The sequence below is a fragment of the Apaloderma vittatum genome, unplaced genomic scaffold (assembly GCF_000703405.1).
Source record: "Apaloderma vittatum isolate BGI_N311 unplaced genomic scaffold, ASM70340v1 scaffold9183, whole genome shotgun sequence".
In the NCBI taxonomy this organism is placed as follows: domain Eukaryota; kingdom Metazoa; phylum Chordata; class Aves; order Trogoniformes; family Trogonidae; genus Apaloderma; species Apaloderma vittatum.
The window spans coordinates 29,196-57,177 of record NW_009709769.1 but is presented as its reverse complement, the minus strand read 5'-3'; the positions used below and the strand labels follow the sequence as shown (position 1 = coordinate 57,177).

General features: G+C 43.9%; 1 protein-coding gene across 1 annotated transcript; it reads left to right on the top strand.

The window, feature by feature from the left end:
* Nucleotides 1-27,932, top strand: ITPKA (inositol-trisphosphate 3-kinase A). The gene is made up of 9 exons (XM_009867052.1): nt 1-6; nt 1,833-1,985; nt 15,801-15,923; nt 16,256-16,352; nt 18,530-18,743; nt 20,416-20,620; nt 25,739-25,840; nt 26,901-26,972; nt 27,729-27,932. Exons 1-9 carry the CDS (start codon nt 1-3, stop codon nt 27,930-27,932), a joined length of 1,176 nt encoding a protein of 391 aa, XP_009865354.1.
* Nucleotides 27,933-27,982: the final 50 nt, after the last annotated feature.

Here is a 27,982-nt window from a genome sequence, read left to right as displayed (position 1 = left end):
ATGTCGGTGCCTTCCATTGCTGGAACCTGTTCAGACACTTTGAAATCACGACCTCTGAAAATCTTCACGGATCCCCTGAGCACGTGACACAGGTAGCGTCTTCTCTTGTGGTTTCAGATGACCAGTCTTACGGGCAGACACTTTGCGGCAGGAAACTGCAATTCTAGTGCAGGCTGGTCAAAAGCAAAGCTCTGGAGATGAGGATGGTAAGAGGGTTGTGGTAGGTACAGGAGATATGTACAGGCAAACAGAAGGAGAGTGATTGGGACTGGTTGGGAATGCCACTGGAAATGCAAGGGGAAAGACTAGACATAAGGTCAAGACCTTGTGGGCAAGCAGGCTATTGCTTTACAAACCCAGGTAAATACATTATATAAAAAAAAAACACATCAGGAGAACACGAGACAACTGTCTTAAATAATCATCGTTCAGTCAAGCATTAAAAATACATGAAAGAAAAGGACTAAAGTGAAATAAAAGAACTAAAGTGACTGCAGTGTGGGTATATTAATATTCTACAGTCTTGAATCACAAGCAGGCATGGTACTTAATGCACAGAATGAATGACTCTCAACTAATAAGCAGCTTTATTATATTTCCAGTCAAGTCAGTGGACAAGTTACAGTTCCGTAGTGACCAATGCCACGTGTTACAGGATCTCTGTTTCTTCATAGATAGGTATGCAGCGAGTCAGGCAAATCGCAGGAAAACTGACTTCCCAATTTAATGCTGCGGAGGAGAACTGCTTGCCTTTCACAGTGTCCCTGAGAGACGTGCAGAGTTTTACCATGGCCACTAATTGTATTTTTCTCACTCTCCTATTGACTGTCTTGAGAGTATGGATTTTACTGAACATTTCTACCTGTAACAGAAATTAATGGGAGCTATTCTACAGTATTACGTAACACTAGGTATTAGGAAAAGCAAAAATTGACGCTTCAGATTAGGCTTTCAGGAGTAGTGGGTACTTTTCATATTACTTGTCTTTCCTTCAGTGTTTTGTCTATGAATAAAACAGTTTGCGGAAGAGAGATTGTGAAAATAAGTTTATTAAAATTTGGAAAGTGCTCTACTACTGCAGTGATGGCTGTCTTAGTAACTGAGTAGCATGTGGCAGTTTTATGTTTGCAGTAGACTTCCAGTAAATGAAGTAAAAATGGTAAAGCCAGCAAGGTCCAAATAAAAAAAATAAAAAAGCTATTTTTTTATAAAGTTGGAAATTGCTTGTTTACACTGAAGGCATAGGAACTACAATATGTTATTGTATAACTAAAGACTGTGTTGAAAGATCTGTATCAAAAATTCTGAAAATTTCTAACTTTCCGGTACTCAGCTTTGCTTTTAAGACATCATTGAAGTTCCAATACAAACGTAATTCTGCATCTGAACAGGTCCCAGTAGTGGAAGGCGCTGATGTCTGGCAGCAATGTTTCATCCTCCCTTCCTTTCCAAGGTGCAGAGAGAGCCAGAGCTGGCCCCTTTGCCATGCCCACACTGAAGAGGGCACTCAAAGCAGGGCTGTGCTTGGAGAGGCTCTTCAGGCCCAGGGAGAGATGGTTCTCTTGTACTGGGCAAACCTCAGTCACAGCTGAACCTCCTCAGGATCACCTCCTGTGTCTGACGAGTGGGATGTCTGAGCACCCCCTTCACAGCTGAGCCCCATCAGTCCCCCTGTGTGTGCCCTGCCCAGCGACCTCCACAGAAGGTGACTTGTAAAGACTAACGAGCATCTACTGCAAGTGAGCTGGGATTTGCCAGATTTGGTCAGGTTGACTTCTGTTCTTCCCCTGGCTGGCTCCTGCTTTGAAAACTCTCCTCTTGCTGAATTTCAGGCTGCTTCCTCAAAACTCAAGGCTAAAAAGCTTTTCAGAGGATTCATCGGAAATTTTCCAAATGGGATCAGTATGTATCGTTTTGTAGCCTTGGAAATAGCTGAAGTTTTGTTGGAACCGTTCAATCGGAGCATGCAGGTTTTTCTCATCGAGGTGAGTAACACGAGAGCAATTCTCCAGTGAATGGGTGACACAGAAGCAGAAAGACTTCTTGTGTGTTGGTGCTTTTGTGGCTGTGCAGGAAATCTGGCTTTTGAGACCCCGAAGGAGGCAGAGCTAGAGTGAGTCTTTAAAGGGAGCCTCTGTATTTTCCTCCATCGCTGTGTGCTTATGCGATGCAGAGATAGGAAGGATAAAAATCTGTGAACAGTGTTTGTGCGTGCAGATCGGCTGTTTGTTATCTTCTGTGGGGTTTGAGTGGGTTGCTGGCTGAGTGCACTTGACCTGAATGTTCTAATCGCGATAAGATGTGCTTGTGGGCTCCCTCCTCAGCCATTCCCACCCATGCACGTTCTGTAGGAGCAGCGGCACCCGTGCCGCAAAGGGTCAGCTTTGTTCAGAGGAGAACGTGATCTGAAGAAACCAGGGAACCTTCCTACGCTCCAGCTTTCACTTTTTATGGTGCAAAATGCTGAGCATAAGAATTTTGGGCTGATAACTGGATGCAGTTTGTATTGTCTTGCTCTGTGGGATTTAGATAAGGATTTTTTTTTTTTTTTGCCTCTTTGTGCTAATCCAGAAGGAGTAAGTAATTAAATCCCTCATTTCAGGACAGATTCTGCCATTCTGTTGAAAATCCTACAAGAGGATTTTAAAGCGGAGGTTCCTGACCTCCAGGTGGTTTTGCCTGTCACTTGCTCGTGATGCCACCATGGCTACCAAAGGCATTCAGTAGGAAAAAAAAACAACTTAAGCTGTATTTTAAATGTGTTAGGAGGAAGTGAGTCTCCTGAGTTCTTTCTGGCCTAATGTTCTGCATGGATCTGGGCACTAATCAGGCCTCTGTACAGTTTCATGACTTGTTTTCCCAAAGTTCATAGCAAGACCTAGGAGAGTATGTGACTGACTGCCTTCAGCAATGGGGGAGGGGGGGAGGAAGTCCTGTGGTTGATAATCACCAACAGTCTCCAAGGCTTTTTCCAGCAGTAGGACTGGCTGATGTCCTGAGCATGCTTTCCCATTCCAGTGTGAAAACTGGAGAGACAGAAGAATATTGATTTTTTTGGTTTTTTCCTTATCACTGTTTATACATTGGGATTTTCTGCATTATGCCAAGAGGCATGTCCTCTCCCATTGCCACGGTTGTACATCTTGATCCCAGACTGCCGTTTCAGTCCTCTGATTTTATAGCCAGCAGTCATCTGTGGGACAGGGAATGGCTATAGGATGAATGCAGCCAAATTGCCCATTTCCGTGGTCTTCAAGAAGAGCAGACAGGGCAGCAAAATCGGTCTTGGCTTGTGAAGTATCTTCTCTGCATGGATTGTTCTCCTGTGTGCAGCCTAAGCCATAGACAACCTGCAAATGACATTTCAAATATCTTTTCTTTGTCTACTGAGCCCCGGTGTACTGACGTTGGCCACTCTCGGGTTCTGTTACCTATGTGCGGTCTGGCATAGGAGCTGCTGCTTGCTCCATATTTCAGGAGGCTGGTGTAGGTGGTTGTGCAAGATACAGTAGTGTGGCTTGCAGTTCTGTTGCTAGGAGCCAACAATATGAAATTCTTTTAAGTTTTATGGTTTGGGCTTTTTTTTTTTGGTCTCTTTTTACTATGAGAGAAAAGTTTTGGTAGATAAATGGTCTATACATAAACTACACCCTCTTTATTTTATTTTTAAGTGAGTTCATGTCTTAATAAATTGGCAGTTGATGCTTGTGCTTCTAAAAAGGTGGGATATCCAGGATCTTGATTGTAAACACGTTTGTTTACCTTCAGGGCAGAGGAAGCATACTCTGTACAACACACTCATTATTGTTCAAACGCCCACAACTCTTCAGGAAAGCAGATGCCTTGTTTCAGTTTCAGTCTTGCTTGAGTCACTGCTGCTTATGTAAGGTCTGAATTTGATTCTCCCTTTCTTAAGGCTGCATTAAGGAAGTTAAAGTCTTAAATAATCCCTTGTCTGCTGGGACTACCTGCTTCTGATATGGAGGAGGAATTAACTCACCTTCTTTGTGTTGTTCTGTTAACAGAAATTCTCTTTTGATCCTGTAGTTTTGCTTGAGGGGGGACTTACCTTTTCTCTGAATTCCTTACATAGTTCCTAGTGCTGTCTTGGGGCAGGAAGAGTTTCCTTAATCTTAGGTTTTGCTGCAAAAACAAACAACTACCTTGTAACGCAGAAAGCCCTCTCACCCCTGTGGGGGAAGGTGAAGGGTCCCCATTTCTGTTTCTCCATCATTGCCATGTTCCATTTATGGATTCCCGTCCTGTCTGGGACTTGGCCTCGCTTGTTCTGAGGCTAACCCAAATAGGAGTGTGGTTTCTTTGTTTGTAGGTTGTTTGTTTTTTTTTTTTTAAATCCTTTCCACACAGTGGTTTGGAATGACCTTACAGTTACTATGTGAAGGCTTGGAGTTGTTGAAGTGGTTGCTGAGGGATGTGGCTTTTCCCTAGGTAAATACCACACCCCACTACATAACAGCGCCTATCGCCTGTTGACACTTGCGTTCCATTGCCGAGGGTGGGCCCTGTTTGAACAGCAGCGCCCGGGATGGGGGATGCAGTAAGTGCTTGTGCTCCGCTAGAGGAAAATGGAGCTGTGAGTTTGGAGGAGGCAAAGGAGGAGAGAGGGAGTACTGGACTTCTTGGGACAGATGAGAAGAGCAGTTGGCAAACCATTACCAGCGTAGGTCTGATCTGGTTTTTAAATGACCTGTTTTTAAATTCTAATGTTCTTAAATTCTAATTCTTTTTGCTTAACACTATGTTGCTGCTTATTTAAGTACTTGAATGCCTTATTTAAGTGCCTCTAATTTAGAATTATAGAATCATTCCGGTTAGAAAGGACCCTTGGGATTGTTGAGTCCAACCATTAACCCTAGTCTGCAAAGCTCACCAGCACCACAGCTGAACGACCTTTAAACACATCCAGGGGTGGTGACTCAAACACTTCCCTGGGCAGCCTGTTCCAAAGTCTGATTGCTCTTCCTGTGAAAATGTTTTTCCTAACGTCCAGTCTAAACCTACCCTGTTGCAGTTTGAAGCCATTCCCTCCTGTTCTATCACTAATTGCCTGTGAGAAGTGACCAGCATCAACCTCTCCACAGTGTCTTTCCAGGTAGTTGTAGAGAGCGATGAGGTCTCCCCTCAGCCTTCTCCTCTTCAAACTGAAGACATCTAGCTCCTTCAGCTGTTCTTAATAATATTTATTCTCCAGGCCCTTCACCAGCTTCGTTGCTCTCCTACTCACCCCAGCACCTGCAGTTTACAAGCATTAAATTGTTCCACAGTGTTCTGAAGTGGAGCTATTATAACCCACAGTTGTGAGAACTGGAGCAGAGAAAGGGCACGTGCCTGGACCTAGATCCCATAGTGAAGCATTGAAGTTTGCTCAGATCTTTTGGAAATGAGTGCCCAACATTTTAGGTTGTTGGAAGCTGAATTTTTGTGATAGGAAAGAACAAAGTTATTTAAGTACATTTTAAAAATAAATACCTGTCAGTAACCTCTTCATATGTATGAGCATATGTACATGCTTGGGTACAATAATTTCAGAAATCCTAGTTTGGAGACAAGTATTGATGTGAGGGACTTAATTTTTTTAATAATGAATGTTTTAAAGCTTTTTAGGAAATGGAGGGAAAAAAAAGCACAGAAAGGGATCATGTAACTTTCTTCACTGTCCTACAGGACATAAGTATCTTTAGAGCATTGACGATGAACTATCTTGGTGATTTTGACAAGAACTCCTTTTAAAGTATTGCAGCTCATTGACACTGGGATCAGCCCAGTTCTGCCTTGATGGCAGATGTCCCCCGTGACTGAGCTAGACCATGATTTTACAGGGAGTTGCCAAGCCTGTTTGAAAACTCACTGATACCTCTGGAGAGCTCTTTCCTGAATGTTTTGGTTTAATTGCAAATTAAAGCCATTTATTCTTGTCCTTCCCAGTGGATGTGGAGAACAATTGAATGTTCTTATAGTTAGGAAAACTTATTGGGTATTAGAAGATAGTTGCCATGCTTGGTCCTCTCAGGTTAAAGAAAGGCAATTCTTTCAGCCTCAGCAGTGTTTGTTACTTGCCTCTGAATTTTTCTCCAAACTTTCTCCAACTTTCATGGAGTAGTGACTGAAGTGGAGCACAATCACCACAGGTAGCCAGTAGGTTCTTACAGCAACCTTCATACTATCCTTGTGGTTTTTATTCTTTCCTGGAGGGCAAAAAGGAGTTAGAGTACTATACTCTTCCACTGTGACAATGTTAACTTTCCTTTCAGGCAGAATCTCAAAATTACATGGTTTACAGCTTCATTAACCCAAGCTGCTAGGGATAGGAAGAGAGGAGTCTTTGACCAGTTAATAGAAATCAATTTTGCAATTTCTGTCTGGTGGCAGTGGTTTGTGGCAAATGGAGAGGCGTAATACGGGATAGCAATTAAAATCTCCTTTGTTTCTCCATATTTGTTCAAACTGGAGATTCTCTTGCGGCTGCTGAATCACTGAGCTGTTAAACTGGTGGTGTGCCTAGCCCTGAGCTGCTGGGCAGGCAGGATGGTGCTGTGTGTTCTAGGGAACAGCCTGCACCACCTTAGCAAATAGAATGAAATGCAGCTTCCTTCCCAAGTGCCCGGAGTTCACTCCAGGAGGATGAGCTCCTTGAATTCCCTTCTTGGCTCGACGCCAGAACACGGTCTCTCTTGATATTGTGCAGAAACTACACCCGATTTAAATGGATTGGCACTCGTTGTGGTACATTTGGGTTTGAGGTCACACACAGTTCACAAATGACACGTTTGTGCCTTAATGAATTGTGCTTATGTTTCAGGCTGAACCTGTTTATTGGCCTATGTATAAAGAAGTGTGGATATGTTTGGGGTTTAAGTATTCCCAAATATTCATCCTGTTTGGAACTGGTAATTTTGTCCTATGTGGATATTAGGTTCTCTTTTACATCTGAAGAGTGTTGTCTTTCTAGACATCCCTTTCTCATGACTGGTGATGTCAGTCAGTGAGCCGTAACAAGCAGAGGGTAAATGGAGGATGGGCAGAGAATTCTCCAAGTGCCAAGCTGTGACATACAAAGTTTCTGAAGACTTAAACTGCAGTTGTTTTGGAGGTTAAGAAAGATTTCTTTCCTTCTGCCATGCCATCTGCTGAAGTGATGTTTGATTTACCACAAAATTGTTCTGGGTGATGGACAGCCTGGATAAATCTCAAATGCCTGGGCTCTGAAAGTGAGTCAACTTTCCATTTACTTCTTGGATGATCATAACATTTCAATTTCAGACTGTTTTCAGACTGACGTTCTTGCAGAACGCTGGTAGGAGCAGCATCTCTGTGGTTCAGTTTTTCTGTCTTCAGTAGGGACAGGGTGCAGGTCCATCCTGTTAGAGAACCAGTGTCTTTCAGAGCAGAGCACAACCTGTGGAGGTAGAGATAATGACCATGTTTAATACCTGCTATCAAAGGTAGACATTTTAGTATTCCTTAAAAAAGAAAATGTTGATGCTTATTAAAATAAAATGTGTCTTTCAGGCAACAGTACTGACTTTTAACAATGTCTCTGTGAGAAAAGTGCAGGAAACTCTTGTGATAGTGCAGCTTTAAAGCCATCTAATTACTTGACTATTTTGGCTTTTGGCCTGCGACTGGCATGGAAACTGTAGACACTTCACTTGATCAGGAATAAAATGCCAACGTGGATTCCTGCAGAATATTCATCAAACGCCCGCTCTTGATGCTGTTCTCAAAGGCAGGCGATGCTTTCCCTTCTTTACACTTCATTTTCCTTTGGTTTGGAGAGGGACTGCTCCTGGAATTAACAAGTAGAATCCAGCTGAGGAGTGGGACATGGGATTTTGTGCTTCTAGGAATTCAGTCTGATACCAACCATCTGTTTCTTTCTTTCACTTCTTCCTTTAGTCCAGGCATAGCGAATATCCAGCAAGCGAAGCCAAGCGATGTGTATGTCCCACTGCATGGTGAGGCAGGACAGAGGAGAAAATACAGGAACCTGAGGCTTTTGTCTTGCAGTGTTATTTCTGCTTGTTGCATGAATGTGCATGATGGTGAAGGTTTAGCCCAGCCCGTCTTGCGTGTGGTACAAACAGGAAATGAAACCCCCGCAGCCAGAGGATACACCTGCCCAACGCCAGTCGAGCAGCTGTGGTCCTCACCCGTGGTTGAGTGCAAAACCAGGGTCATCAAGGGCTGCGTACAGGCGGAGCACTGTTCCTTCTCGAAGGTTTGAAGGCTGAATGGTGAAGGAGAGGGAGGGAGAGATGAAAGTGTAGTCACAGTTTGCCTGGCAGTCTGATGAGAGGTGCTGATCAGGAAGTTGCTCGTGTAGCATGCAAACTGCCGTTTTTCAGGAGCGTGCGTTCTCCCTCGGTGTTGATCTTCAGGCTTACGGCTCCAGCTGGCACCCGTACGCCATAGGAGGATCAACTGTGTGACAGAGCAGCGAGTGTTAGTTCCCTTGGGGGCTGAAGCAGATATAAGGATGGTCCAGGTTCCCAAGGCATCTGGCACGTGGAGATTCCTCAGTGATTTCCTTCATCAGGGGCATGGCTACGTTGATCGCATTGGACTTGATGATCTCAGAGGTCTCTTCCAGCCTCAACAATTCAGTGATTCAGTGTTTGCTGCCCTGCTAGAAGGCCAGTTGCAGTGGTTTGGCCGAATTACCAGTTGATGTTGGTTGGCATCGTGCCTCCAACAGTCTGAAGAATGGTGCTGTTGCGTATCAGGTCAGGGCACAGACCTTTTAAAGCCGACGTTCACATTTCCAGACTCTGAGCTGTCCGTTGATGCGAGTTATCATAGAGCAACCTTTTGGTTCTGGCCTTAAATACGTCCTTGTCTAGCGATGAACAATCACTACTGTGCCAGCTAATGTCCATCAGGAGCCTCTTTGCTGCCTGGGGACAAGAGAAGATGAAATTGGGTAATAATGAGGCTCAGTCAGTTGCTGTAAGAGCCTCACCCTGTCTCAGGAGCTGAATCATGTGTTGCACTCAAACTTAGAGAGGTTAGTGTGAGTGTTCGCTCACGTACTCCTGTTGGAGCTTGCTTGGGGAGCGTTCTTCTTGTTGACTTGCTGTTTCAACTCCCACCCATTGAGATCTTTGTCTCGATCTGTGATTCATGTCTGATTCAGCCAAGTGGGTAGTAGACTTGGCAGCGAGAATCTCCTTCATTTGAGGGTTCCAGAAATGTTTAATAAGGGGCAAAAGCACAGAAACTGGCTGCTGAAAGTATGAAGCAAGTGCCTTATGTGACAGAGTTGAGGGTTTTGTTGTTGTTATTTCGGGCATTTTTGGTTTAGCTATGGGCAAATCTTGCACTTTACTTCCCTATGCAGAGCCTTTGGGGATATTTAAATTATATTTTTCCCGACAAATAAGGGAAAAATGACATGTATGCCTCATTTTCTCCGTTGCAGTACACTATCTTTTTAGGTCTTCTAAGTTTCTTCAAACACGGAATGATCCCCAGCTTAGGAGTTGTTATATTCTGGACAATTAAAAAAAAAAAAAGTAAAAAATACAAAATAATGGAATTTTCATCAGCTGCAGTGACAGTGAAAAGCTTTTACTAGCTGCTTTAGATATTTTAAAAGTATGTGTGTGTGTATATATATATATATATTACTAGAAGGATAAAAAAAAAGGATAATTGTAATTTGGCTTTATTGGACATAAAGATGTCTGCTGTTCCAGGATCAGGTTCTGACTGAAGCAACTGCCTGCCTCTTTCTGATCTGCACAGACAACTACACTGAGCCTCAGACTGAAAGAACTCAAAACCAGAATCCCTCAGTAGGCAAATTCTGTGACTGTAACCGGAAAGATACCATGTTGCTCAGCAACTCTCACCCTCTTGTAATTTATTAATTTATTTTTTTGGTATAACATCACTCAAATCTCCAGATCTCTCCCTGAGATAAAACCATATGGTTGGCTGTCCCAGAGCTGCACTCCCTTGAAAAAATGAAATTGTTAATAACCTTTGAAGCTGGCTGCTGTGAAGCTGCACCTATGGAAAACTTACTGGTTTGGGGGAAATTATGCTGATAACAGCTAAATATTGTGGTTTTGACAAAGCAGTAGATTATTTGTTAAAGTTTGTGATTTTTTTAATAGGTTGTAATTTCAGTGCTCTATTTATTGACTACATAGACATTGAGAGAAAAGCGTTTCTAATTACAGGGTAGTTAAATTAGGCTAGTAGTTGTCTTGGTTGTGGTCCACTCAGAATGATTTCCTGTGCGAGCTTTTTATGGCAATGGCAGGTAGTGGCTGCATTGAGACAGATGAAAGCAAAGTTTTCTTCAGGTTAGGCTTAGTTCATTAAATTACCATGGTTGGTAGCTCTAGACCTACCTTTAAGTTCCTTCTGCAGATCCAATATGTCAGGTCAAGGCCAATTCAAATGAAGTCACAAACAACACTGAAAATTGAGGACAAATCTGAATATGTTGATTTTATTCTCTAAATCAAATTAATTAATTGAGTAAAATGGCACAAAGGATTAAGAAAGCAAACTTGCTTCCAAGCAGAGTTATTTCAGTTTTAATAAACTAAGGTAGGTGGGTTAACATTAACCCACATTAACTCATGAGATTTCAGAAACATTTTGTTAAGTAAATGTATATACTATAAAAAGTAAAACTGAAATAGCAAAACTGTAAAGCACACATAGAGCTTAGAAGGAACAAATATTACAGGAGGGCTATTTGCAGGAGTGGATCCTGTCACCTGCTCACACTGATGCTTACAAACAGCTCTGAATAATCTTAGGGACCTCACGAGGTTTTATTGAACCACTTGGAGCAACATGGGCGCTGGTGTGTGCCCTGGAGAAGAAGAAGCAAGAGAAGGGGAGGGGGGATATCACGTCAGGAACGTGAGTCGATGGAGAGTGACTAATACTGTGAACGAGTAAGTCATAACTGATACCCGGCTTAGCAATGCTTAGTGTCAGCTGCGGGCTGGCTTGCGGGAGGCAGTTCCAGGTACTGGTCTGATGGTTTCCTGGGTGTTATTTCTCAGGTCACCAGTGTTGGGGTTACTGGCCCCAAATGGGGGCTCGCTCGCTTACGCCACGTCAGGCTGATGTTGCCGGGCAAGGTGTTGCTCAGCGCTTTTCTGTTTCGGGCGTGTGGCTCTTTGAGAATTATTTTGAAACGCAGGTAGTAACTTTTCTGATCGCTGTGGTTTTCTGTACTCCTCGCAAGTCCCTGTGGAGGAGGAACCTTGTTCCTTCTAGGAGTTGGTGAGACGCTGAGTAGGCGGTGGCAAACAGCATTACGGATCAGATTTCAGCCCCCATGTCCCAGAGTGCCAGAATTTAGCCTAAATGATGTAAAGACTTTAAGAGAACAGTAGATTATGATGACTGATAATTAAGTACTCTTTCTTAAAGTCTTTTTTGGGGGGGAAATATTAGAAAGAAATTTCTTGCTATCCTTTTGTTTCTCACTGTCATAATAGCTCTCTGTAGGCTTGCGTAGGCTTTGTACTAGTGCACAAAAAAAGACAACAGGTTCTCATATAAAGAAACTGCTGAAATTTTCCTGGAAAAAGGAGTCAATGGTCACTGTTTACTATAGTCTAGGAGAATTTCCGTGAAAATTTACCAGCTCAGGCAAAAAACTTCTCCTCCTCTCTGCTGCTAATGGAAGAATTTTTAGGGATTTTTAGCATTTTTAGGGATGCTGTTGATTTATGTTACATTTCAGTGTACTTTAGTTCTTTAACTCACGATAGTTTCAAGTAACATGCTAGGATTATTAAAACTGGTGGATTTTTTTTCCCTGAAGAAAAGGTTTTTCTCATTTTCCTCCCGGTACTTACTAGTTTAGATGCGAATGATGTTTTTAATTGTTGTAATGGCTTCATTTACACTGGAATTTGCAGAATTGGGTCCTATGTTACCTGTTTACCAGTGCTTGCCTGAGCATAGTTCCATATGTTTAAGGTGTTCACAGAACTGCAATCTTTGTTTTCATTTTACCCTTAAATAAGGGAGAGATTTTATTTATTCTTCTGCAGAACAGCAGAGAAAGGTCCAGGTCCCTGTCGGCTTTAGGAGTCAGCATGGCTCTTCTGTCCCTGACGGATTCAGCATATACCCAGAGAGATTTCAGTTGTTCTGTACTGTCTGTAACGGCAATCCAAAAAAAACCCACCCGGTTCAGGGAGCCTGTTCAGTGAGCTTGGCTATTAGGATGTTACAGCTCTTGTTCTGAAGCGTTGGGAGGGTTTTGGGAAAGCCCGGTAGTTCCTGGGGATTAATTCTTGGGGACAGGGAGGCCTGAGCTAAAAAACCCCCTTAAAATAAATGAAACACCGCCCAGTGAGTTTTCCTCAGCCAAGTTCTGCTGGTGTATGTGGGCAGGATCCTGGTGGCTGTGCTGCTGCGTACGGAGCTCAGCTCTCGGTGTGAGAAAAACCCTGGAGATAGCTGTGCTCACAGCAACCGGTGGCTTTCGGTTTCTGCTCATCTTTGTTTTTTCCTAATGTATAGACACGATGGCAACAGCTACTTCTTCCAACCTATCCAACCCTGGATATACCTCACTTGGCCAGCTTCTTGTCTGCATATGCCAGTGCTAACACAGAGCAAGTCTGCCACATCTGCCGCACAGATGTACGCTTCTCTTCAGCACCGTGCTTCAGATCCAGAGAGTGATTCAAAAGAGTAATCCAGATAACACAGACTGATGTCAGATACCAAGCCACAAACCTCTGCGTGCATTGCGGCTGCCTTGTGGGAATCGGTTCTCCCATTCTCTTCCCCTGAGTTTTTGTTCATTTGCTGCCAGGGGCGCAGTTCCAGTGGCACAGCCAGTCACGTGGACTGATCCACTGGTAGGAAATTAGCTTTTCCCTTCTTCAGCATGCCACACCTTTTATTGCTGAAGAGGATGGATAGGTAGTGTGTCAATTGCAGTTCACACTGAGTAATTTATAGGCTGAATCTAAGAACATCTCATGTTTGCTTCTTGGCTCTTCTGGAATGATTTCGTTTTTCCTATTGGAAAACTCTTGAGTATATTGATCTTGAGGCATATCAAGCAGCATCGGTGATGTCAAGGGCATCTGATTCAGGCAATCCTGACAGAGATATCTGAGCAGTTTTCCCTAAATAAATACAAATAGCATGCTCTGGCTGGGAATCTGGAAGAAATTAGGGCTTGGAGAAACCCAAGCAGAGCAATAGATCAAGGAATATTGAACAGGAATCTAGAAGAATTACAGGGAGACATAGCCTGTAAATACAGATGCACAGCTGTAACAGTTCTCTTTGCCACTGCAGCATCGAGCAGCAATTTGGAAAACACATAATGCCATTGCTAACAAAGAGGAAGAAATCTTACTTTAGAAATAGAAGTGAGAAAGATTCCTCCTACAGCAGGCACACAAAGTTTTCATCTTCCCACTCGCACCACTGCTCCAACAGCATGCAGCCCTGCTTGCATCCCGGCGATTTGCATCCCGGGGTGAGCGAGCTGGGAGACTGGAGGTTGCGGTGGAGAAAAGTGCAGCTGCTGAAGCCCTGCCGATGGCAGCACGCCCCGCGGGACGGGCCTGGAAGCAATCCTTTCCCTCCTAGAGTGAGCCTTGTGCTTTCTCTGTCTTGCGGGGGGGGGAAGAAGGTTTGTGAAGAGATTGTTTAAAATAAATAAATTTCAAAAAAGAAAAGCGTCACCGAGTCTGCACATTGAGCGAGTCGCTTAAACATACTCATCCAAGAGAGCTGTAACCGAAGCAGCCAAAGTCCACTTGAGCTGGGGCTGAATTTGGCCCCTTTTCTCTCTTTCACGCCCACAGTGCAAATAAAAGCTGCAGCTTCTTGGGGCTGGGTGGGAGGGAGGAGGCGGGAAAAGCCACTGGAGTGTGATGCTGCATTGACAGTTGATGTGCATTCCTTGAAAACCCGGGCTTCTCATCACGCCTGGATAGCGCAGCATGACAAGTCGTCGGGAGACGGGATGGGGTTTGCTAGGAGGGGGGGCATTGTGATGGGTGTAGGATCTTTCTGGGAGTTACGGAGCAATGCTGACTTCTGATTAAGGGATGGGGAAAAAGCGGTGTTAGCCTGAAAATCAGGCTGGAACCGTCAAGAGCTGCTAACTCTTTGGCAGGAGTTACATTCAAAGGGGTCATTTCAATTCAGAATGTTGTTTACTTTCTACTGTTCTTTAAATAACTTCAGGCTGTGTCCCTCTGGAGTAGAAACAGCAGAGCAGACCGAAAGGCTTTTGCTATGAGTTAAATCTGGCAAATAGACTATACAAAAGTAATTTATCTTTGCTACGTGAATGACAATATTTACACTGCACTCTCCTCCAGAAGGAGGCTATGGACATTTGTAAGTGATGTACAAGAGTCTCATCCTCGCTGAACAGCAGTTTGCTCTGATAGAGCACTGCAAGGTTGCAGTTTGGAATGACTTTGGGCAAATAGTATAGAATATGAAATCCAAATAATACAGAATATGAAAGGGTCATTTAAACCTGCAAGAAGGTATTTGTGAAACTGGCGTTTAGTTTGAGCTAGTAACATCTGTCGAATTGCAGTAAGTGTAACTGAGTCTTCAAGATTCTCAAATATCCAGGATTTTCTTTTGGATGCTTCCTCTCACTGGCACAGTTTCAAAAGTATTACTGCTGAATGGGGCACTTACATCAGACTGAAAATCACTTTGTTACTTTGGGTTTGAACACAATTCAAGCTGAAAGTTAACCAAGAGGAAGCAATCTTATTTTGGATTAAGTATGCCCAAGTGATGATTAATTTAAATAATAATTTAAAGCTTTCTTGTGAAGACAAATGCTTAAAAGAAAGATCACTTGTGTCTGTGAGTTCGCATATCCTCTTGATACATTCTAAGTAAGACACAGGGTGTTACCCACATGGTGACCAACATTGCTAGAGGATGGCTTAAAGGAAACGTAGTATAAGTGAACAAGTTTGGGGAAGGGTGGTCAGGTCGGAGTGTGACCTGGAGAGCAACATTTTGCTTGTGTATCACTGCCTGCAATTTCATTTTTTTTTTATTTTTTGCTTCTGTAGAAGTATAGTGTAGAAGAAAATAGAAATCAGGTGTCTAAGTCGTTGGATCAGTATGTCTGCTAGAGAAGACATGGTTGTTTTGATTTTTCAGGTGTTGAGCAATGACCTAAACTCATTTTCAGTGAAACCAATGCCTCCCGTTGATTTTGGTGAATCCCAGTTAGGCCTTTGGTAGGCACTTAAATGCAGCCTAATCTCCAACTGTACTTGATCTCAGCAAAAGCCCCTCAGCACTTAATTGCTGCACACAACTATTTGCAGCTCCATTTCTTTCCCCAGCAGGGTATCATGCTGGGGGACAGAAGAAGTGAGCCTGCTGTCCCTGTTTGTAAAGCACTTTGTGATCCCTCCCGGGTGCAATGTGAACACCAGTGGGCTGTGGTTCTCTCCCACCTGGGTTTCAGTTCCAGAGCATGAGACTTTTTCACTTTCCACTTTTTTTTTTTCTTTTTTCCTCTTTCTGACAGAGCGCTCAGCTGCTGCTTGTGAGCAGCTGTTCTGTTTCCCTGCCTGCAGCGGTACCCAGGCAGCTGCACTCTGCAACAGCCAAAGGTGGCCAGAGCAATGCTGGGCTCTGTTAAAGAGTAACGAGGTTGAGAAAGAGAGGAGGGAGCGGGGAAAATCCCATGACCTGGGGTAGATTCTACCCTGTCAGTGGGTGCTGAGAGACCTGAGTGACCTCTGTGTCCAGCTAGAGATGTGTTTTCTATGCGTCTGTCGCAGGAAGACTCACCTGCTGAGTCTGAGAAAGCCGTTAATCACGAGGTGATACTGAAGTTCTCTGGGAAAGGAAGTGTTGCTGACAGCGGCAAACAGCTTATGTTCACGTCTCATGGAAACTTAAATGTGCGTAAGTGTGTGTTCAGCATGTGCTGTCTGCATGCCGTGTGACTCACGCACACAGAGGGTCAGGTGTGGCTAAGAACAGACCTGTGACATGCAGTATGACCTTTTTTTTTTTCCTTGCAGATGGTAGAGCATTATGTTTAAGTATTTGTCTGTTCTTGGTTTTATGTGCCTATTTTTCCAGTTATGACCGTAGCGTTGATTTTGTGGTTCCACCTCTGGGCGCTTAGTGAGGAGCAATTTAGTGTGCATGAAGCTACATGGTAGGTTTGTGGCATGCCAGCGTTTCACCTTTTGCCCAACTTAGTATTTTTTTTTTCTTTGTATTCCAGAAAAAGGCATGGCATACAATAAAAACCATGGTTAACTTACCAGTCATCAGCCCCTTCAAGAAACGCTACTCGTGGGTGCAGCTGGCTGGGCATACAGGTGAGACATGTCTTCATCATATTTGTCTCTGGAGTGGGGATGGAAGCAGCAAGGAAAACAGCATTTTGGCGTTTCTCTGTTTCTTTCCTTCAGGTAAAAAGGAAGCAGGCAATATCACACAATTCTGAACTAGAATAGTGGCGGATAGGGAAGGGGGAATGATGTGTGTGAATAATGAGATGAGCAAGGAAGCAATGGTCAGACTCTGGGGAAGAGCCAAGCTCCCAGTGAATCCTTGTAAGATGATATATGTAGAATACGTGTTAGAGGGAAACAAGAGGGACCGAGGAGTTGAAGCTCTAGTCCATCTGTTGCTGTTGGATGTGGTATGGGATCATCTTTCTTGACTGAGTAGCCAATAAGTTAGTTCTCCAGGCAAAAGTATTACTGTCCATGCCTTAAGTGCTTCAGTCCTAGCAAGGACAGTGTTTCTAATACCAACTCCAAACCCCTCATCTGAATGTAAGCCCTTGGGTGAAGACAAATCTGGTGAAAACTGACTTGCTGACCAGGTGCTTGCATTTTGAGTCTCTTGTTTGCTATATGAGCGCAAGAAGCAGCTCAGTTGGCTGCTTCTGGTTTTGTGCCTGTAGAAGTTGATAAGTGTGCTCCTGCTGTAGGCTTTGTTTCACTGGCAAAAAAACACCCAAAACCCAACCAAAAATCCACAACAACAAAGAGAAGTCATCAGGTTTGCTTCTCTCATGCTTCATTTAATTCCCATGCAGCCCTTGTTCCTAAAGTGTTAGCACGGGGTTTATTAGTACACATGTGGGCAGGCACCTACGCTACATCGTGCTTTAATGTGGTACCTGAAACACCTCTTTGTGTGTTAATGCACTAATATGTTTCACTTCAGAGCTGCAGAGAGAAATTTCTTTAGTCCTAGAAATGGAGTAGCTGCGTTTTGCACAGCGGTGTCGATGGGGCTGACTTGTATGCCGCAGAGCGCCGAGATGTCCCAGTCCTACTGCGGTTTTTGTCACCGTGTGTACGGGGCTGGCTTGATCCGCCTGGAGTGATGCGCTGGTTGTGTAATCATTACCCTTCTGGAGGCTTGTGTAGTAAGGTGGAGGAGGAGGTTAAGAGGTTACTAGAAGCTGATTAGGAGAGATACTGCTCCAGTTTGCTTTAGATAGTTTTCTGTGGTTGCATTTAGTCCATCCTCTTTGCAGCTGTTCTTCTCTGATAGGGCAAGTTCTTTCCAAACTAAAAACCTGGGCTGTCAGCACCCTCGCCCTTGCGTTGAGGCAGTGCCAGTTCCAGGATTTGTCAGAGGAACCGGTTTGCAGTGGCTGAAGGGTCCCGCTGTGATAAAAGTTTAGCATTAGCCCCAGGATTAACAAGCCTCTTACTTTGGTTTTATGTCGTATAGATTAAAGGTACCACTGAATGAAATGTGTACTTTCCTCGGACGTTATTGGCAGGTTGCAGGACAGGAGAGTGTCTGAACAGGAGACACCAGACAGCCGGAGCCGAATTACTGCCAGTCTTGGCGTGTGCAGACCGTCATTTGTACTGCATACCGTCCAGACACAAAACCAAAAAACCCCAGACACCATCACTACAGGCTGTACCTGCAGAGTAGCAGCGCTCTGGGGAAGAGGCAGTACCTGGAGGCTGCACGCGTGCGCGGTCGCAGCACGTGTGGGTAGAAAGGGCAGCTCTTGGCTTTGGGCCCATTGGTGGCTGTTTAACGATCGCTGATTGACCGTCCTGCCTCGGTAGGTACACACCACAGGTACGCCCCGCGCGAGGATTAAGGACAAAGCCAACACTGGCAGGGTTACGCAGCTTTAAAATAGCCTGTCAGAGGATTAACAAATTCTGGCTCGTGGTTTCTTCCTATGCATTTTAGGAAGTTATAGCAGTGTTTAATACCCTAACAAAGAGTTTAGCATGGAAAGAAAGCCCAACCGACGATGGCCTGCAGCAGCTGCACTCCTTAAAGCTATAAATTCTGACATGGGAGTGTATCCAAACAGTTTCACTGCCAACGGCTGTGTTTGTCCTGGGTGTTGTATTTTTTATGAAAAGCGTGTTATCTTTTTTTGTTCAGGGGAAACCTTTACCTGGTGTTATGAGGCTGAGGTAGGTGGTGGGGGAAGGTGATCTGTCTTTTTTGCGGGTCCGTCTTGCCAGCATGTGTTTGATTTTATTTTTTTTTTTTCCCCCAGGGAGTTTCAAGGCAGCTGATAGTGGGAAGATTCTCAAACGCTTCTCAGAGAATGAAAAGGAGTGTTTTGAGCGACTGATGAAAGACCCGCTACGTTCCTGTGTCCCCTGCTTCCACGGTGTGGTGGAGAGAGATGGCGAGAGCTACATTCAGCTGGATGACTTGCTTACTGACTTTGAAGGGCCTTCAGTGATGGACTGCAAGATGGGCATCAGGTGGGGTACATAAAAGAGAAAGTGCTTCCCAACCCAAATGCCTTTGAAGGAAGGGAGAGATATGGTCCTGCCCTGTCTCAAGGAGTTTGGTAACATTTTTGGAGCGTTTGGGATTTAGTCCAGACAACTTGTTGTTGGTTTGGCAGTCACCTTGGGCAACCTGAGGAGAGCACGTCCCACTGTTGCCTGTTTGTACATGGATTCTGGAAAATAACCGATAGCCTCAAAAACTAGCCACGTCAAGAAATTTTCAGTAATTTAAGACAGAGTTTCTCTGCAGTGGCCTGAGTAACACATGGGAAAAAAAATTGCATGATTTGTTCACTCCCAGGTTATATAATCTTTGTGCAAGCAGTGATTAAAAAAAACCCACAAAGAGTAAAATTCCTGTCTCTAAACGTGATTGAACGAGTAGCAGTGTGAAAGCCCATTTCCAGCACTTGAATGTGTCTTCACTGGTATTGATCTTTTCTGTAAAAATAAGAGTTTTCTGTAAAAATAGTATCTGCTTGGGATATTGTTTTTTCCCCACTTTGACATCTCCATGACGCTATCACCTTGTTCTCCAGACTCTCGCTTTCTTTTCTTTTTCTTGACTATGATTAGGAGCAAAACTTCAAAAATGTTGTCTAAGCATAAGAAGTAGGTAAGGAATCTGTGAAGAGCCTGGAGTAACAGTAGAGAGAGATATGAAGGTATGAAATAGTAGTAATCTTGTGGATGCCAGCTCAGATGCTCAAGAGTTATTGCAGTTCAACTTGCAGTAGTGCAGACAAGACTTCTCAGAGAGATGCAAAATCTTAAATGAATTCACAGATAAATCGGAGTAAAAAGTGTACTGCTGGTATGCCCAGAAGAAAGAGGAGAAGGGTCTGTAGCAGTGCCTATTTTATTGAAGTAGATGATATTCTGGTGATGAGTGTCAGCATCTCCTAAACACCAGCCTGGCTTATTACGCTGTGAATAAGAAAGTACACTCCTGGCACCCAATGAGTGGAGAGTGCAGTGGGATGTGGAGAACATGGATTGTGCCTTTCTAATGATTACCAGATTAACAGGTTGAGTCATTAACAGCAAAATGTGGGAGGTTTGTCACCCTTCACCTTCCTGTTCTTAATTACCCGTTCTGGTTTGGAACTGCTCAGCTAATCTGCTTTATTCTTTAATTTTTAGCATATGAAGAGTGATTCTTTCACTGTGATCCATTAAGTAAAATGTCAATTGCTTTCTGAGGCCTAAAAAACCCAGACATGACTGATGTTCCGTTTTTTTGAGGAAGGAAAAGACTAAGATTTCAGCAGCCCTATTTGCATTTGATTTCATTGTAAGTGATCTCTCCTAACTGCCCTCTGAAAATAGAGTTCTGTTTCGTGGCACAGTAGGAATTGAGCTTTCTCCCATTCTGTAAGGAGGGCACAACAATAACACGTAACAGTAAGTAAAGGTGTAGTTATAACCAGAGGTGAACAACACAATTCCCAAATTCTATGGCTGTTTCACTAAATCAGACTGTGCCGTCATTAGTCTGTGTTCTTTAGTTTCCCCACATGCAAAACTGGGGTAATGATAACACATTTTCCTGGTTGGTGTTTCCTGAGGCCGGTTTATAAGTTGTCAAAAGAAATGTTTGAGGAGTCCTTACAGTTTTGTTGGGATGTGATGTTTTTTGCAGGACGTATCTGGAGGAAGAGTTGACTAAAGCCCGTGAGAAACCAAAGCTGCGTAAGGACATGTACAAGAAAATGATTGAAGTGGATCCTCTTGCTCCCACAGCTGAAGAGAATGCCCAGCATGCTGTCACCAAACCCCGGTACATGCAGTGGAGGGAAACCATCAGCTCTAGTGCCAACCTGGGCTTCAGGATTGAAGGGATTAAGGTAATAGTTTCAATTCTGCCTGTTCTTGGAGATCAAACTTTATTTGATTTGTCAGTAATCAAAAAGCTAGCACATGTCAATAGCCAGGTTTTCCAAAGGATTTTGTGAAAATGCACTAATTGAAACCCCAGGGTTCGGTGTGTTGTGGTTTTAAAGCACTCATTGTGATTATAACAGAGTAGTGTCAGTGAAGTTAAGCCTCAAATGCACATCACCAATAGCTGGTTCAGCCACAGAGACATTGCAGGAGAGTCTCAAGCAGGTACACAGTGTACATAGAATGAAAATGAGGCTGTTATAAGGAATAATTTTGAACTGAAGAATTAACCACCTCTCCCTGTACAATTACTTTCTTTTTTAATCCAGGAACCATACATATTTATTCCAAGTACATCACAGTAAGTGGTTTTGTTTCAGTTATGTTTATTTGCGAGGCATGTTAAAAGCATTAGCTTAGATATTCTTGGGATGGAGGAAGCCCTTTTCCTTCTAAGGACATGACAATATCCAGTATAGATGGAGCTGGAATAAAACCAAAGCCACCAAAAATAAAATTTTTCCATCAACAAAGTCCATCTGCTGTTCCTGATGGATAAATCTGTGCCCCTATACCGTCCCTAGGATACTACCTTGGAGCCACAGAAGAACCATGGCAATTTGCTTTCCTACCAATCAGTTCTTTGTTTGTTGTGCCCCATGGCGATGTTGGATACCTACCTACCAACTCTGAGCCATCTGGCTCAGTTACTTGAATGTTAATGCTTGCTGGATTCCAGAGGTGTGTGCTTTGTGCTTGCACAGACCTGTCACAGTGAGCATTAAACTATTTCGCTTGGGTTGAGGCAGTGGTGGCAGCACAGAGTTTGGTGAGGGCTGCCCAGACCCACCCACACCCTGGGTGAGTGCTTGTTACCTGAAGCTCATGACAGGACAACTGTGAAGAAGTCAGCCTGGGTTACCCTGCATGACTTCAGGATGTTCCCAGAGCTTATACGTCAAATTTAACTTCGTTAGGACATTGTAAATTATAATCTGGGTCAGATTTGCTCCTGTTTCATAGTTCAAACACGTAAGAAGAAAGGGATAGAAGAGGGTGATGCTAACAGGCAGAGGCTTTTTAACTTTCCCCCTTCCCCTTTCTTCTCTGCTTCCCTGTGTTTCCTTCTCCCTTCCTCATTCACAGATTCTCCTGCTGTGATCCAGGAACTAGGGCTTCCAGCTCAGGCTGTGCTGGCCCCTGTACGCTGTGCCACCCACTCCTGGCTGTTAGACACAGGCATCCTCGTGCAGGAACTGTCTGGGCGAGAGATGAACTGGCTCCAGGCCAGCCAAGACACTTTCTGTCTTACCCTTTCGCCACCTAATGATGTTATCAGGATACCTCTTTTATTCCTACACTACGCAGGTTTTTGATTCCATTACACAGAGCATCCAGAAACCTGGATGATTTTGAGACCTCTTATATACGTTCTTGGAAAGAGAGCTGGTCACTGCAGAAGATGTACAGATGTTCATGTTGAGTCCTGGAGAGTGACTGAGCTAAGGGAGCACGGAGGAGATCTGGTAAAACAGTTCTTTGTGATTTGGTTGGTTATCACCTGTGGCACACAGCTTGCGTGGTATTTCTGTCTGTTGAGACAATGCTGTAGGTGTGCAAAACAGGACACAAATACTTAATCCTTGATTAAGCACAGGAGATGCCTTGGAGTACTGCAGTACATTACCTTTCCTCTCCTTGTGTTGTTATGAGGGATGTAGGTCACCATTTCTCCATGGTAAAAAAAAAATTATTTGTTCACGCAATACAGCTAGTCCCTGAGCTGTTTCACTGTTGCTGACCTGTACATCCAGTTCTGTGTTATTTGCAGAAAAGCAAAGCCATGCTGCAGAGATCCCTGTTTGGAGAGGAGAGTCTGTAAGGGTCAGTGGTGCCAGCTAGTGGCTGATGGGGAAAAGGGGTTGTTCTCCCTGAGTGCACTGGTAACTCCTGGAGTTAGCTGGTTAGTCAGGAATATTTCTGGACTGTGGCTGCTGAAGTAAGATGCAGAAGCAAAGACAGTGAAACTGTGGAAGCCCTTCTGTGAAGTGGCTGCTAGTAAATGAGATGTGATTCACTGTGTGCATTCTTCCTTCATCAGTGGGGTACATTTGCTCTTTAGGTTGATTCATCTCTTTGCTTTGCCTTGCTTCCGTGTCTCTGAAATCGTCAGGTTCATTTACAGGATTTGTCACTCTTCCTTTTATCAGAAATAGTTCAAACCATTGGGGTTCCTTGCAGCTGACACCTGACACTTGGTCTCTTGTGCCTGCCAGGTTCAGGATTCAGGTTTCCTCTCTGGAAGGAGCTGTCTGAAGGTCAGGCATCACAAACATTGTCTCTCCAATACCTAAGCTAATAGTTTTGCCGAACAGGGATGGATGGAACTGAGAATCAGGAGTTCTGGCTTCCCATTCCGTCACTGAATCACTGGGCAGTTTGGAAAGTTATTTCTTCCTTTTGATACTGTTCCTTTAGCTGTAGATCAGGGAGAGCCATTTTCCCAGGAGGACATCAGATTTGATTCCTAAATCTTTAAAAACGTGAATCCATTTAGGTCACAACCTTAACCCAAAGGCCTTTTAAGCGAGGTCTGCAGAGGAATCTGAGCAGGACCACACAAGTTAAGTTAGGTAGCACTATTTTATGGGCCACCAAACCTGCCTTCCTGCTAGCCAGGTCACCACCCCATCTAATGAGAAGTGTCCCACTGAGCATGCTGTGCAATGGGCTGCTCTGCTGTGCAGCCATGTGTGCGTGAAGGCCTTGACACAGAGGTGTGATTCCAAGGAGTGAGTCAGGCAAGTGCCTCCTGGGGGTCAGGGGGATCCAGAGTTCTTGCGAGGACCTGGTACGGAATGTGAAGGATGGTGCCGTTCAAAATCTGCGTGTTGTTAGCAGCAAGTAAAGAGAGGCAGTGGGTACATTTCCTGTGAACTGCTGCAAAGGAACAAAATCATAAAAGTGGTTCTAAACAACAGGGAAGCAAGCAACTAGTCTGTCCAGATAAAAAAAGGATGAAACGGGAACACACAGCAGCTAATCCAAGTTCTGCCCCTGGACACCATCATGTGCAGCCTGCTCTAGGTGAGCCCGCTCTGGCAGGGGCGTTGGTCTAGATGATCTCCAGAGGGTCCCTTTCAATCCTTGCCGTTCTGTGATCTGGAGCGTGGGGAGAAAGTATTTTTAAAACAACCTATCTCCTGGGAAGAGGTACAAGACATCGGAGTAGGTTCCGAATTTCTGTGTGCTGTTAAGTATTATCATACATCAGATCAGATGGCTCCTAACTTTCTAACTTCTCTTGCATAACTTACACATCTCTTCAGGCTGACATGCCACACTTGTGTCTGGCCCACAGCCTTGGAACAAAATTCTGTTTATTCTGCTGCTCAAAAGTCTGGTAGGTGGGAGGCTGTTCTGCATGGCTTCACCATTCAGTCAGTTAATTCTCTTGCATGATAAATCTAGAAATTTAATGTTTTGATGACCTGTTGATTTACTCGTATAATGGAAATGATGGATTTCATTTGATTCATACAATAGAGAGCAATGCAGTGTGATAATTCTGCAGGTTTTTAGTGGATGCAGGCTACCAGCTGCAATAATTGCTGTGTTTTACGTGCATGTGCTGAAAACTCCTCTTTGTGTCTCTCAAAGCAACAGAAATGTTCTTGGAGAAATGTGTATTCCTATAGTCTGTGTTGACAGATATTTCTGATTCGTGCATTGCTCGTATTTACTTGTAGCCTCACAAGCACAAACTGGTCACTACCAGCACAGGAAAAGACCTTTTTTTTTTTTTTTTTCAGTAGCGGGACACTTCTGTAGTGAGCCTTCTGCTAGCACAAAAATACTTTGAATTTCTCCAGGACCCAGTTGGATACAAGCATGCCTGCGCTGTCCTTTGCCAAAATTCACACACCTGCTTTGTCACTGCTGGTGTTTGTGTCACTCCTGGCATTGCAAATCCCAGGTTGTTCTCGTCTGCAGGTAGTTTTCTGTTCTGTGACTTCTGGGTCACGTTCGTGTGCAAAGGTATATTGGGAATTGAGCCTTAGCCACAATTCTTTGCTTTCCCATCTCGGTTTCAGCTGAGATAGAGTTAATTTTCTTCCTACTAGCTGGTACGGTGCTGTGTTTTGGAGTTAGTGTGTGAATAATGTTGAGGACACACCGATGGTTTTAGTTGTTGCTAAGTAATGTTTATACTACGTCAGGGATTTCTCAGTTTCTTGTGCCCTGCCAGTGAGAAGGATGGAGGGGCACAAGAAGCTGGGAGGGTACACAGCCCAGATGGATATTCCATACCTGTGACATCATGCCCAGTATGTAAACTGGGGGGCAGTTGCCTGAGAGGGGCAGATCGCTGCTGGGGGACAGGCTGAGCATCAGTCGGTGGTGAGCAGTTGCACTGTGCATCACTTGTCTTTTCTTGGGTTTATCTTCTGTTTCATTATGATTATTACAGTTTAATAATTGAAATAAAAATCAAACCGTTCTTACCTCAACCCACAACTTTTACTTGTTTTTGATTCTCCTCCCTGTCCTACTGTGGGGGAAGAGGGGGAGGAGTGAGCGAGCAGCTGGGTGGTGCTTAGTTACTGGCTGGGGTTAAACCACGACATTTCCCTGTTGAAAAACAAAACCAAACAAAATACCAAACTGAACAGAAAGGACTAGTAAAACTTGGTTTGAAAATGCCCCTTTACACTCCCAGCCAGGGTTTGACTATGCCATGAAGGGACAACCAAAGTGGTGACTGTGGTTTGCCCAACTGAACTCTGCACTGCTAGCACCAACATGTGAGAAAACCCTTGTGCAAGCTCGTAACATCATGAGGGATTTCTTTTTGTATTTTTTTTAACTGCACTCAACAGGAAATGAGTTGCCATTTAAAGTTAGCCAATCAGCTTTTGTATCTCTTGTCCTCCACTTCTTGCTTGGTTTATCTGCTCTCTTCCTGTTCAACTACTCACTTTCATCTGGTTAGCAAGAGCTGAGCTGTTGATGTTTCAAGAGGATTGACTGATGAGGGGAATGATATGTGTGTAGCATAAATCATCTCTGTTTTTGTGCAGAAGGCCGATGGAACATGTAACACAAACTTCAAAACTACAAAGACACAGGAGCAAGTTCTGCAGGTTTTTGTGGAATTCATCGAGGGCAACACAACTATTCTGGTGAGTCTGAACTCTTCAGGTTCACTAACCTTTGACCCAATGGACTTGCTTCAGGGCCATGCTTCCTCTGGTACAAGAAAAATGAATTAAACTACCAAGGAAGAAAGTAGTTTTAATGTCCAGTCCTTCTCAGCAGATGGAGTGGACATGAGGACTTGGTGGGCTGTGAGAAGTAGTTGGTTGACACCAGTCCTGTCAGCTCTTGCCATGGCTTCACTGCAAGTTCCTCATGCTAGCAAAGCGTCAGTCAGGCTAACGTACGGCTTTCCATCGGCTGCGACCATGGGTGTTAAATGTGTCAGAGGCATGATGATGTCTAAGAAAGGATTGTGTTGGCAGGAAAACTTGTGACTGGGGAATTCAGTCTGGAGAGGATAAAACCAGAGCATGGGGGCAGGAAGTGAGATCGGCGGCTGGCTGTGTTCCGATGTGCGAGACTCGCGAGACTCGCCTCGGAGAGCAATTCCGGCGCGCTGCTTCATGGTTAACACAGCAGGCATGTGGTAGATTGCATCACATGTCTCTTGTCTTCGGAGCTTCAAAGGATGTCATCGTGTTTTGCCGCAGTGTAGAAGCCGTAGTGGAGGCAGATTAGTCCTCCAGGAGGAGCGTGCTTGGTAACACAGGACAGCATTAAAAATGTGTACTAGAGCTTTATGCGTTAGGCCTTTGATTTATTTATTCCCTCCACCATGGCTGGAGCTTCTTGTCTCTCTAACACAATTTCATTCACTTTTCACCGTAGAAAATGAAAAGATCTTCAATTACTTGAAACTTTTTTCTCTTTATTAATGAAAGACATAAAGGGATGCAGAAAGACTCACTGCATCCCAAGCAAGGCAGGTAAGTATGCCTGGTGTAATGCATGCAGCCTCTTCATTCACTATGAAAGCCCGTTGAAGTGTATTTTCAGATTGACTTTTGAATGAGGAACCTGTGTTTTGGAGGACCTCTAGCTTAAAATTAACATGATCTAGTCATTATATTAACTTTTGAGTAGCTTTTATTCATTCTTTACTTAAATGTTTATGGGTTGTTGTGTTTCCTCCTCTTCCTCCAGAAAAAATACCTCAAGCGTCTGCAGGAAATTCATATCATTCTTGAATCCTCAGACTTCTTCAAGCGACATGAGGTGAGCAGTGAGTGTAAGGCTGTATGGCTGCTTCATTTGGTCATTTAGATGGATTTCAGAATAGCCCACTGTATTATTAGAAAGGAGTTTCTAGTAGAAGAAAAGTCATATATGTTAACAACACAGATGCCACAAAGGCTTTATCATAATGACAGGGAAGATTAAAACAATCAAGGAATAATAAATCCTCTGATCTTCAGCACTTACAGCTCTGGGCCACCACAGGGAAAGGTTTGTTAGAGCCAGTTTCCTGTGGTTTCTCTAAATCTTGGTGTGTTCCACTGGGAATCTTTACAGGGCTACAGTAATGCGGAAGCTTGCATTTGGTACAGTAGCATTCAGTTGTAGTGTGACCACAAAGGCTTTATTAGTTATATGTTTTATGTTGAAACACTGTGTAATTCCAAGTTGTCCTTGTATGCTTTGCTGTGGAGAAGGTGTTGTGAGCATCCTAAGTTCTGCTTGTAACAACTCAGAATTTTGAGATCAGCCATTTTATTTTATCTTGTTAATTTTCTTTTGTCACTAGAGGCATTTTTGGTTAATCATGGGTCATGGTCTTTTGTTTGAAAGTAGTTAGAGGCTTTGGTGAATTGCTCAAACTGAGACGTACCACCAAGTACGGTGGAAAAATGTTTTTCTTCCTTCTATCTGCTGGGTCCCTTTTCCCATCTACATGCCCATTTTGTTACTGATGGCGATGGGGGAGAGCGCAAGGATGTGCTTTTAACCACGTTACCCTAATTTGTCTTCCAGGTCGTTGGAAGTTCACTACTTTTTGTACATGACGGCAGTGGGAATGCCAATGTGTGGCTGATCGATTTTGGAAAGACCACCCTTCTCCCTGATGGGCAGACGCTTGATCACAGGATCCCCTGGCAGGAAGGCAACAGGGAGGATGGGTACTTATTGGGGTTGGACAATCTGATTGGCATTTTGGGAAGCATCACTGAAAGATGAGTTGAGAATGGCACAAAACTTGCAGGGCTTCTCTGTAACTTTCTACTCTA

Coding starts and splice junctions, on each gene's coding strand:
- ITPKA (XM_009867052.1), top strand. Junction 1,986..15,800: donor TGCAGGTTTTTCTCATCGAG/GTGAGTAACACG, acceptor CGTCTGTCGCAG/GAAGACTCACCTGCTGAGTC. Junction 15,924..16,255: donor CGTCTCATGGAAACTTAAAT/GTGCGTAAGTGT, acceptor TTTGTATTCCAG/AAAAAGGCATGGCATACAAT.